This window comes from Epinephelus lanceolatus, chromosome 4 (assembly GCF_041903045.1).
Source record: "Epinephelus lanceolatus isolate andai-2023 chromosome 4, ASM4190304v1, whole genome shotgun sequence".
Taxonomy (NCBI): Eukaryota; Metazoa; Chordata; class Actinopteri; order Perciformes; family Serranidae; genus Epinephelus; species Epinephelus lanceolatus.
The window spans coordinates 49,215,547-49,228,340 of NC_135737.1; the positions used below are offsets into that span (position 1 = coordinate 49,215,547).

The 12,794-nt window shown below is 41.4% G+C and overlaps 1 protein-coding gene across 1 annotated transcript in view; it reads left to right on the top strand.

The window, feature by feature from the left end:
- Window positions 1-378: 378 nt before the first annotated feature.
- Window positions 379-12,794, top strand: part of dvl3b (dishevelled segment polarity protein 3b) — a 29,769-nt gene continuing 17,353 nt past the window's right edge. Inside the window, exons 1-7 of the mRNA XM_078167438.1 lie at window positions 379-895; window positions 3,393-3,462; window positions 3,918-4,051; window positions 4,126-4,187; window positions 4,268-4,415; window positions 10,374-10,473; window positions 11,284-11,353. Of these exons, the coding sequence (XP_078023564.1) occupies window positions 720-895; window positions 3,393-3,462; window positions 3,918-4,051; window positions 4,126-4,187; window positions 4,268-4,415; window positions 10,374-10,473; window positions 11,284-11,353 (760 nt within the window). The 5' untranslated portion in view covers window positions 379-719. The remainder of the gene's footprint in view (window positions 896-3,392; window positions 3,463-3,917; window positions 4,052-4,125; window positions 4,188-4,267; window positions 4,416-10,373; window positions 10,474-11,283; window positions 11,354-12,794) is intronic.

A 12,794-nucleotide genomic window follows, 5' to 3' on the forward strand; every position in this document is an offset into this window, starting at 1 on the left:
AAATGTAACTGAGTAAATGTAACTAGTTACTACCCACCTCTGGTAATGCTGCAGTGTAAAACACAATATAAACAACTCAACCTTATTTATATGCCACCTTTCATACAAACAAACAAATAAACAAACACACACAATCCACTGTGTGAAAACAAAGACAAATGATCATTAAAGTTCAAACAAACAAAATAAAATAAATAAATAATATGGAGTAAAAATAAACAGCAACATGAGGTAAAAACTCTATATTACTGTTTTATTTTTATATTTAAATACGATATTTTATACAATAAATACAACATGTGAAATCTTAAATTATTTATTATAAATATTATTTTTATTATTATTATTATTGTTGTTGTTGTTGTTGTTGTTGTTACAGGCGTGGCGGCGGAGGAGCACGCGCCCTGTGGACTTCTTCATGCCCTCTGCAGGAACCTGGCGGCTTTTATTGTGAAGGACTCGACCGGAAGCGGACAATTTTACTGTGTGTTTCTTCTCGTGGCTTCCGGAGGAGACTGAGCATCAGAGAGCTGCAGCAGCTGGACCGACAGACACATCTGGACCGGGACAGACCTGCGGGGACAGACAGGAGGACAGGGGGACAGACACAGAGACAGACAGGTGGACACAGAGACGGGGACAGACGGTCAGGTGTGTCTCTCAGCATCCGCCCCCCCCGTGTCTTCTCTCCTCCCTGTCTCCGGGCCGTGCCGGGCTCCATGGGGGACAGCATGGCGGAGGAGACCCGGGTCATCTACCACCTGGAGGACCAGGAGACCCCCTACCTGATCCGGATCAGCGTGCCCGCGCAGCGCGTCACCCTGGCCGACTTCAAACACGTCCTCAACAAACCCAACGTCAAATTCTTCTTCAAGTCCGTGGACGACGACTTCGGGTGAGTCACGTGCCCCAAGTATCGATCAGGAGGATGATGATGATGGTGATGATGATGAATCGTGACGTCAGTGTGTTGTTTTTATTAATGATGTCAGTGATTCAAAACACTAACGTCACACAGCTCATTAAATATGCAGACAAAAACAATGCAGACAGATTTATTTATCTTTAAACTAAAACAAAACAAACACTGAAGAAACAAAAACAAACGGTGACGTTAAGGGACTGTTCATTACTTGTGAGAGGAGGGGCGGTGCAAAAGGGGGTGGGGCATGTCAGATATTTATAAGCACTGGATATATCATGGTTTAGGGGAGGAGCTTATGTTTTATTATGGTTTAGGGGAGGAGCTTGTGTTTTATTATGGTTTAGGGGAGGAGGTTGTGTTTTATTATGGTTTAGGGGAGGAGCTTATGTTTTATTATGGTTTTTGGAGGAGGTTATGTTTTCTTATGGTTTAGGGGAGGAGCTTATGTTTTATTATGGTTTTTGGAGGAGGTTATGTTTTCTTATGGTTTAGGGGAGGAGCTTATGTTTTATTATGGTTTAGGGGAGGAGCTTGTGTTTTATTATGGTTTAGGGGAGGAGGTTGTGTTTTATTATGGTTTAGGGGAGGAGCTTATGTTTTATTATGGTTTTTGGAGGAGGTTATGTTTTCTTATGGTTTAGGGGAGGAGCTTATGTTTTATTATGGTTTAGGGGAGGAGCTTGTGTTTTATTATGGTTTAGGGGAGGAGGTTGTGTTTTATTATGGTTTAGGGGAGGAGCTTATGTTTTATTATGGTTTTTGGAGGAGGTTATGTTTTCTTATGGTTTAGGGGAGGAGCTTATGTTTTATTATGGTTTTTGGAGGAGGTTATGTTTTCTTATGGTTTAGGGGAGGAGCTTATGTTTTATTATGGTTTAGGGGAGGAGCTTGTGTTTTATTATGGTTTAGGGGAGGAGGTTGTGTTTTATTATGGTTTAGGGGAGGAGCTTGTGTTTTATTATGGTTTTTGGAGGAGCTTATGTTTTATTATGGTTTTTGGAGGAGCTTATGTTTTATTTTGGTTTTTGGAGGAGGTTATGTTTTATTATGGTTTAGGGGAGGAGGTTGTGTTTTATTATGGTTTAGGGGAGGAGCTTATGTTTTATTATGGTTTTTGGAGGAGCTTATGTTTTATTTTGGTTTTTGGAGGAGGTTATGTTTTATTATGGTTTAGGGGAGGAGCTTATGTTTTATTATGGTTTTTGGAGGAGCTTATGTTTTATTTTGGTTTTTGGAGGAGGTTATGTTTTATTATGGTTTAGGGGAGGAGGTTGTGTTTTATTATGGTTTAGGGGAGGAGCTTATGTTTTATTATGGTTTTTGGAGGAGCTTATGTTTTATTTTGGTTTTTGGAGGAGGTTATGTTTTATTATGGTTTAGGGGAGGAGGTTGTGTTTTATTATGGTTTAGGGGAGGAGCTTGTGTTTTATTATGGTTTTTGGAGGAGCTTATGTTTTATTTTGGTTTAGGGGAGGAGCTTATGTTTTATTATGGTTTAGGGGAGGAGCTTATGTTTTATTATGGTTTAGGGGAGGAGGTTGTGTTTTATTATGGTTTAGGGGAGGAGCTTATGTTTTATTATGGTTTAGGGGAGGAGGTTGTGTTTTATTATGGTTTAGGGGAGGAGCTTATGTTTTATTATGGTTTAGGGGAGGAGCTTGTGTTTTATTATGGTTTAGGGGAGGAGGTTGTGTTTTATTATGGTTTAGGGGAGGAGCTTATGTTTTATTATGGTTTAGGGGAGGAGGTTGTGTTTTATTATGGTTTAGGGGAGGAGCTTATGTTTTATTATGGTTTAGGGGAGGAGCTTATGTTTTATTATGGTTTAGGGGAGGAGGTTGTGTTTTATTATGGTTTAGAGGAGGAGCTTATGTTTTATTTTGGTTTGTTTCAGTCTGTGTGTTTACAAACTGTAAATAATAAATAATAACAACCCACTGAGTGATGATGATGATGATGATGATGAAGTCCAGTTTAAATGTCTCTGCTTGTTAAATGTGCGGCGACATAAAGACGTCCTGCAGGGACGGGGACACGCGTCAATATGTGGGACACTTCCTTTAACAGACAGGAAGTCATACTATACCTGGATCAGTGACATCAATCGATCGATGACATCACACTGACACACTGTGGCAGAATTTAATTTGAGCTCGTACAGTGTGTTATATAACTGTGTGTGTGTGTGTGTGTGTGTGTGTGTGTGTAGGATTACATAACAGATTATTAAGCGTCGTCTCTGATTAAAAATATCCTGAAGAATTTATAAATAAATAAAAGAATAAAGATAGAAACTCCGTCTGTGTGTGTGAAGGTGTGTTTGTATTGATCATGTTGTAAGGACCGTGGCTGAGATGACCTGATCAGATCTCAAAGATCAATATATTTATTAACTGATCATGATCAACAGTACAGAGACAATGCTGCATGATGATGATGATGATGGTGATGTGTCTGTGTGTTACAGGGTGGTCAAAGAGGAGATCAGTGATGACAATGCCAGGCTGCCGTTTGTGAACGGACGAGTCGTCTGCTGGGTCAGAGACACACACACACACACACACACACACACACACGATGACAACTTCCTCTTGTCCAGTGTTAGTGTTAAAGCCTGTCACGTAAAGTGGGGACTCTTCTAAAACTGATTTGAGGAGGAACAGGACAAACCTCTGAGCAGAGGGTCATTTGATTAAATTCCAGTTAGAATGCACAATCTTTTATACAGAGTTTGCAAAAGAACTATATTGTGTGACAAAGTAAGTTTGCTCTGAGAACTAAGAGGGCGTGTCTTGAGGCGTCATCCAATCAGCAGCCACGTGTTTTTGTTTTGGTGATGTCATTGTGATGTCGATAAAGCTCCTTTGAATCAGCCTCAATGAACGCTGGCATATTAAGTGTCAGTGCGTCTGCGTAACACAACAGGAAGTGAACACTCCACAGTTTGTGTTTCAGTAAAGGTGTTGACGCTCAGGTGTTCATCTGTCTCCAGCTGGTGTCTGCAGAAACCTGTCAGTCAGACTTTAGAGGCTCAGACCTGCAGTCTATAGCCACGCCCACCGGCCTGGCCCCGCCCCCCATAGAGAGGACAGGTGTGATCGGAGACTCCAGACCGCCGTCCTTTCAGTGAGTACCTGTCTCACCTGTCTCACCTGATGTTACACGCCACAAACACCTGATGTAAATGTGTGTGTGTTCAGTCAGGAGGACACGGCGGCGGCAGCGGTGGCGGCGAATGCTGATGTCAGAGACGAGGAGGGAGGTGAGGAACTTGACTCTTTGATATCAACACAGGTGTAATTTTCAGGTCTCTGAGCCTCTGATTGGCTGCTCTCTCTGCAGGTGAGTGTATGAATGGCCACACCCACCGACCACCAGCTCACCAGAATGGGGCGGGGCCAACAGGTGGAGGTGACAGCTCATCGACTCAACAGAGCAGCCAATTGGAGACGACCAGCTTCTGCTCTTCTGAGGAAGACTCAGGAGGAAGGTCAGACACACACACACACACACACACACACACACACACATCTGCAGAGTTGGGTGAGGGTTACTTTAAAAGTAACCAGTTACTTTACTGCGTTACTCCCTGAGAAAAGTAACTCAAGCACTTTTAAAGTACTTTTGAGTATTCTACATTTCCTATTGGCCAATGGACCACAGGGCGCTAAGCCTACATTTTTTGTCTCCAAAATTAAAGTTATGGACCACTTGCCCTTCACTGAGATCCAGTTCTCCCATCACAGCCGTCACTTTGACCAGTAGAAACACAGAACGATCTGCTGAAACATTTGCAGGAACATGTTGTGTAAGATTCGGTGACTTGTATGTTTACGTACAGTACTTCAAATGTAGCTCCTGCCATCTGCTGACATTTTTACGTTACTACAACAACATGTCGGCTGACACATGAACAGACACAGTGACTGAAATAATAGTAAAAGTAATAAAAACAGGACAAGAATAATCTGATGACATCACACACGTCGTGAAAGACGACCAGGGATAATTGGTGAGTATCAGCGTGTAGTGTGTCATGTCTGTCAGCCAAGTCACGGCGCAGTTTTATGACTCCACAATTAATGTGACATAGTGACTTTCAGAACGGGCAGAAAAGTCGTGTAGTGTGAACTAGAGGGTGACACGGGAGTGGATTTTCAGTCCTGTCCCGTCCCAGTCCCACAAGAATGACTCCCGTCCCATCCCTCTCCTGTGTTGTGTTTCAGTTACAGTAAAAAATACATCTATGTATATATGTATAGTACATGGATCATACAATGCCTACCTTAGTTGAATATAAACCCAAATATGACATCTAATGTTGTGTTTTGATGTTTATTGCCAATTAATCTAACATTCACTCCACCTTGAAGCTGTTCAGAATGAAACACATTTGATTTCTGATGTGGTCAGACAACACGTCATAAGAGCCAGTTCTGAGAGAGAAAAATGTAGTTAAAGTAGTGTTTGGTTCCTCTGACTGATGTTATTATATATGACATTATTAGATTATTAATACTGAAGCATCAGTGTCAGAGCAGCATGTTACTGTTGTAGCAGGTGTGCAATTAAGTTGGTCATATTCGCTCTTTTTGTTGAGATGGTTTTAGAACAAACCCGGCACACCGGCTCGTCATTTGGTTTAAATCCAGAACACTCCCACACAGGGGCCGTGGTGTTTGGTTTAGGAACAAGTTCCCTGTCTTTCTCTTACACTCAACTCTGTTTTCTTCTCCGCCTCGTCTCCCCCTCACGAAGATTGCACCGTGTGTGTGTGGCCCATAGCCCCGCCTCCCCCACAGAGACAAAGACACTCGATGACTAGAGCTTTCCCTCCGTTCATTATGCTAATGAACCAACTCACCTGGCTGCCAGACGATGCACGAAAGTGAATGCTCTTGTCGTCCAGTCTCTTTGGTGGAGAGAGACGAGGAAAACAAACATGCATGAATATGGCAATTAATCCCTTTTAATTTACCATGCAATTAACCGACTCATCGCATTTCGCGACAGGCCTAATTATGATTCCCAGTCCCGAACGCTCCCATTGACTTTTTTTCCATCCCGTCCCAATCACGTGAAGAATAGTGAAACTGATTCCCATCCTGTGGGAATCCCGAAAAAATGTCAGCCTCGAGCGTGTACCAGGCATAATGCAAGTCCTGAGTCTGAAATATGTCTGTCAGCGAGTCCTACTCCACCTATTTAGACTCCACCATAGACAACGGCAGCATTTCTCCGACCACGTAGCGAGCCACAAGCTCCGTGGCTTCTTTCAGGCTGATAGGTTTAACATTATCTCCGTTATTAGAACCAAACGACAGCCGTTGTTGTTTCGGAGCTGAAGGACCAGCGTTCTAAAAGTAACGGAAGTAACTGATGTCTTGTTTGAAAATATACTTAAGTATTTGATTACTCAAACAGCAAACTAACACGTTAGGTTGCTCATTACTGCAAAAAGTAATCAAAGTACTCTAACGCGTTACTTTGTAACACGTTATACTAGGGCATTAACAGAAATGTCGATTTGTCGACGTGTCGACGTCAGTGGCACAAGTCGACACCCCCCGGGAGGAGTTGACAAGTCGTGTGTTTTTTCCCTCTCTCTCTCTCTCTGTGTGCTTGTGTACGGAATGCAATCGCTGCCTCTGATTGGCTTACACTGATACTTTATCCTTGAACATACTCGGGCGTACCATAAGCGGAGCAGACTTTGTCATTTGTCATTTGGGCTTTCATAAATGAAATGTAAAAATGTCTGTGAAAAATTCCCGCAATGTGAAAAATACATGCCAAGCAGTCACTGGTGCGCGGAGCGGAGTCCGCGAGGTCGTAAAATCTGAGCTTTGCGCGCACAGGGCTTGCAGACGTCTGCTTTGAGTCCGCATGGACCTCCGCAGAGTCTCTTCCACCCGAGTATGTTCGGGCCTTGACAAACACACATCACATGTGTGGAGATACTTCACTTTACTCCGCCGTGTCACTGTGATGACGTGATAACAGTTTCTTTGTACTGAGCTAGGCTAACAGTTTCTTTGTGCTAAGCAAGGCTAACAGTTTCTTTGTGCTAAGCTAGGCTAACAGCAGAGATGGGACCAAGTCACACATGTGCAAGTCTCAAGTAAGTCTCAAGTCTTAACCTTCAAGTCTCAAGTAAGTCCCAAGTCATTTTTTCTTGGGCAAGTCAAGTCACAAGTTATGTCAAGTCAAGTCAAGTCCTGTAATAGGTCAAGTCCAAGTCAAGTCACCTTATTATTGTAATTTTACCTGCAGAATCTGATCTTAATAAAGTGAAAAGACAAGATATAAGTAACTGTCAGTAAACATTGACTTGATCGCTGCAATGTTTACTTTGCAGGGACAACCCCCATGCGTGTGTGCGCGCGCACACACACACACACACACACACACACACACACACACACTAACCAAGGCAGCGGCCAAAATCACCCATTTAGCTCATTTAACCCTGTGTTGCTCGTTCATAAAACGTACAGCCGGTCTTGTGATGAACCGGACGGAATGTTCGCTCACGTTTTCTGGGGTTAATGTTAGCAAATGAATTAAAAAACAAGTTCCACCAAACCGACCCACCCGCCCACCCCACCCCCGTATCGTATCAAGCTAATGTTAGCTAACTACCGACTAACCAGATAATATTAGCTAATTGACAAGCACTTACTGGGCGGAATGGCTCTTCAAATGACGAACAAAGTTTGAAGTTGTCGTCTGGCTGTCCGAGATGTTTATGCCGCATGTCTTGCACTGTGCTGTTCGTCTTTTGCCGTAATAATGGTAATTCTGAAAGCCGAAGACGATGACTCTCGGTACCCCTCCCGCTGACATGTTGATGCCTATCTTATATAAGAGGGCCTGTTTCTCCAATAAACACGTACGGTACGTAGAGAGGGCATGACTGATTGACAGGGGAGTGATCCAATCATGACAACGCCATTCTCAGCCTGCGCTCCTACCGGGTAATCGACATTATTTTTTAAATTAATTTATTAATTTTATATTCTAACCGAAAACATGATGTGAATAACACTCAAGTCATTCAAGTCAGCGTGTCTCAAGTCAAGTCCCGAGTCTTTAACTTCCAAGTCCAAGTCAAGTCTCAAGTCTTTTATTTTTTGTCAAGTCAAGTCACAAGTCATCAAAACAGCGACTCGAGTCGACTCGAGTCCAAGTCACAATGACTCGAGTCCCCATCTCTGGCTAACAGTTTCTTTGTGCTAAGCAAGGCTAACAGTTTCTTTGTGCTAAGCTAGGCTAACAGTTTCTTTGTGCTAAGTTAGGCTAACAGTTTTTTTTTGTGCTGAGCAAGGCTAACAGTTTCTTTGTGCTAAGCTAGGCTAACAGTTTCTTTGTGCTAAGTTAGGCTAACAGCTTCTTTGTGCTAAGCAAGGCTAACAGTTTCTTTGTGCTAAGCAAGGCTAACAGTTTCTTTGTGCTAAGTTAGGCTAACAGTTTCTTTGTGCTAAGCAAGGCTAACGGTTTCTTTGTGCTAAGTTAGGCTAACGGTTTCTTTGTGCTGAGCAAGGCTAACAGTTTCTTTGTGCTAAGCAAGGCTAACAGTTTCTTTGTGCTAAGTTAGGCTAACAGTTTCTTTGTGCTAAGCTAGGCTAACAGTTTCTTTGTGCTAAGCAAGGCTAACAGTTTTTTTGTGCTGAGCAAGGCTAACAGTTTCTTTGTGCTGAGCAAGGCTAACAGTTTCTTTGTGCTAAGCAAGGCTAACGGTTTCTTTGTGCTAAGTTAGGATAACAGTTTTTTTGTGCTGAGCAAGGCTAACAGTTTCTTTGTGCTAAGTTAGGCTAACAGTTTCTTTGTGCTGAGCAAGGCTAACAGTTTCTTTGTGCTAAGCAAGGCTAACAGTTTCTTTGTGCTAAGTTAGGCTAACAGTTTCTTTGTGCTAAGCAAGGCTAACAGTTTCTTTGTGCTAAGCAAGGCTAACAGTTTCTTTGTGCTAAGTTAGGCTAACAGTTTCTTTGTGCTAAGCAAGGCTAACAGTTTCTTTGTGCTAAGCAAGGCTAACAGTTTCTTTGTGCTAAGTTGGGCTAACAGTTTAATCCTACTCTGAGTCTTTGTGCTAAGCAAGGCTAACAGTTTCCTTGTGATAAGCAGTTCCCCCCTACTTTCAGTCTTTGTGGTATGCTAGACTAAGCTGTGCTAAGCTAGGCTAACAGTCCTGCCCCCCCCACCTCCAGTCTTTATACTACGCTAGGCTAACAGTCACTCTGTACTAAACTACGTTCATAGCGTTTTTGTTCTTAGCTAGGCTAATAGTGTCTTTGTGCTAAACTAAGCTAGGCTAACAGTGTCTTTATGCTAAGCTAGGCTAACAGTGTCTTTTATGTTAAGCTAGGCTAACAGCGTCTTTATGCTAAGCTAGGCTAACAGTATCTTAATGCTAAGCAAGGTTAGGCTCTGCAGGGAAACTCAGGTGAAACTGATGAGTAAAAATGTTGAACTGTTCCTTTAAACGTCCTGATCATGTGACTCAATGACATCATCATCAGCTCTCCCTGTGATTGGTCAACTCCATGATACCTGCCCTGCGGTCTTCTTCTTCTGCTCCAGTAAACCTGTTCAGACTCAGATCGTCTCCTCCTGCTCTGATTGGCTGCTGCAGGTCATGTGATGGGCGGTGTGGTGTGTTCATTGTCCCGCAGATAAAAGAGTCCCCACTGAGCTGAGAGCACAGATGATGTGTTCCTGTGTTTATTATTTATGATTTATATTTGTGTGTTTATGATTTTATTTATCAGCTCCGACTTTATTATTTTAACGTCGCTTTTTTTTGGATCATCTGGATTTTGGATTATTTACATATTTATTTATTTTTACAGATCTGTTTTTATTTATTTATCTGTTTAACTTCCGGAGAGTTTTTGTAGGATTTTGTTTTTCAAGGTTTGTTTTTAATATTTTTATGTTCAGAGGTTTGTGTTAACACGATGTTGTTAGAATTTTTAAAATGTTTCTATTTTATCTATCTTTTAAAGATACATTAATTATATTTAATTTATTTTTGTCATTATTTTTTTCCCAATATTGTCACATTTTCATTTTGTAAATTTAAAATTTATTCTAGTTTCAGATTTTTGTTTTTTAGTTGGTGCATTTGAACCAATATTAATATTATTAATGTATATTTAATTTTTTACTGCTTCAGTTTTTACAGATGTAGCTGAGATATTGTTAAATATATGTCCTATTATTTTAATCATTTTGTTTGTTTATACAGTTTATTGATTTATTGATTAATCTTTTCATATTTTGCTTCAGTTCATAAAACTGTGATTTTTATGTTGATTTAATTTTACAATATTTTGAATGTTATCATTTTTGCTTTCCTGTTTGTCACATGATCAGTTAATCAAAATTTTGGCCCGTCACACCTGAGACGTGTCACACTGATGTGTTTTCCTCTGTGATGTCACACCAGGTTCAGCCAATCAACAGGGCAGAGCAGCACCTCGCCGCGACTCGTCAGGCGACAACGCCGCCGCCACCGGAAACCCAAAACACATCAGCGGATGGAGAGGGTACGCGCACACACACACACACACACACACAGATCACATGACATTAATGACAGCGTCTGGCGTCTCTTCATGTTTGTGTCTGAAACTTTATCTCACGTTCAGGTTTTAATGTTTCACAACAAATCATAATAAATATAAATATATTTATGGTGTGTACATTTATATATACTTGTGTGGATTCACATTACTTTATAAGTATATATTGTGCATAATTATATTAATATAAACAAATATATTGACACACTTATAAATATATTTGTGCACATTTATATATTAATAAATATTTGTTCATATATTTGTGTATATTTATGTATTTGTAAATGTGTTTGTATAAATACAGACAGTTAATACACACTGCAGGACTGATGGACATTACTCAGGGACATGATGTGAGACAGACCTGTGGACTCTGTCATCATGTCCTCTGATGAGACAGCTTCTGTCTGTCCTCATGTTGTCTTTAGATTTCCTCTCTAATCTTTTAACTCTGTCCTTCTGTCTCTGTCCTCATGTCTGTCCTCCTGTCTGTCCTTCTGTCTCTGTCCTCCTGTCTGTCCTCCTGTCTGTCCTTCTGTCTCTGTCCTCCTCTCTGTCCTCCTGTCTGTCCTCATGTCTGTCCTCCTGTCTGTCCTTCTGTCTCTGTCCTCCTGTCTGTCCTCCTGTCTGTCCTTCTGTCTCTGTCCTCCTCTCTGTCCTCCTGTCTGTCCTCCTGTCTGTCCTCATGTCTGTCTCATGTCTGTCCTCATGTCTGTCCTCATGTCTGTCTCATGTCTGTCCTTCTCTCTGTCCTTCTCTCTGTCCTCTTGTCAGTCTGTGTCTTTCAGCAGTGTCACTGACTCCACCATGTCGCTCAACGTCATCACTGTCACTCTGAACATGGGTGAGTAAAACAGGAAGTACTCGATTACTTTACTCTAGCTGGACATGTCCCCCAGGTACACAGCAGGAAGTAAAAGTACACAGCAGGAAGTAAAAGTTACACAGCTGCAGGAAGGAATCGTACACAGCAGGAAGTAAAAGTACACGACAGGAAGTAAAAGTACACAACAGAAAGTAAAAGTACACAGCAGAAAGTAAAAGTACACAGCTGCAGGAAGTAAAAGTACATGACAGAAAGTAAAAGTGCACAGCTGCAGGAAGTAAAAGTACATGACAGGAAGTAAAAGTACACAGCTGCAGGAAGTAAAAGTACATGACAGGAAGTAAAAGTACACAGCAGAAAGTAAAAGTACACAGCTGCAGGAAGTAAAAGTACATGACAGAAAGTAAAAGTACATGACAGGAAGTAAAAGTACACGACAGAAAGTAAAAGTGCACAGCTGCAGGAAGTAAAAGTACATGACAGGAAGTAAAAGTACACAGCAGAAAGTAAAAGTGCACAGCTGCAGGAAGTAAAAGTACATGACAGGAAGTAAAAGTACATGACAGGAAGTAAAAGTACACAGCAGAAAGTAAAAGTACACAGCTGCAGGAAGTAAAAGTACACGACAGAAAGTAAAAGTGCACAGCTGCAGGAAGTAAAAGTACACGACAGAAAGTAAAAGTGCACAGCTGCAGGAAGTAAAAGTACATGACAGGAAGTAAAAGTACATGACAGGAAGTAAAAGTACACAGCAGAAAGTAAAAGTACACAGCTGCAGGAAGTAAAAGTACACGACAGAAAGTAAAAGTACACAGCTGCAGGAAGTAAAAGTACACGACAGAAAGTAAAAGTGCACAGCTGCAGGAAGTAAAAGTACATGACAGGAAGTAAAAGTACACAGCAGAAAGTAAAAGTACACAGCTGCAGGAAGTAAAAGTACATGACAGAAAGTAAAAGTGCACAGCTGCAGGAAGTAAAAGTACATGACAGGAAGTAAAAGTACACAGCAGCAGAAAGTAAAAGTACATGACAGGAAGTAAAAGTACACAGCAGCAGAAAGTAAAAGTACACAGCTGTAGGAAGTAAAAGTACACAACAGCAGAAAGTAAAAGTGCACAGCTGTAGGAAGTAAAAGTACATGACAGAAAGTAAAAGTACACAGCAGCAGAAAGTAAAAGTACATGACAGGAAGTAAAAGTACACAGCAGCAGAAAGTAAAAGTACACAGCTGTAGGAAGTAAAAGTACACAGCAGCAGAAAGTAAAAGTACACAGCTGCAGGAAGTAAAAGTACATGACAGAAAGTAAAAGTGCACAGCAGCAGGAAGTAAAAGTACATGACAGGAAGTAAAAGTACACAGCAGCAGAAAGTAAAAGTACATGACAGGAAGTAAAAGTACACAGCAGCAGAAAGTAAAAGTACACAGCTGCAGGAAGTAAAAGTACACAGCAGCAGAAAG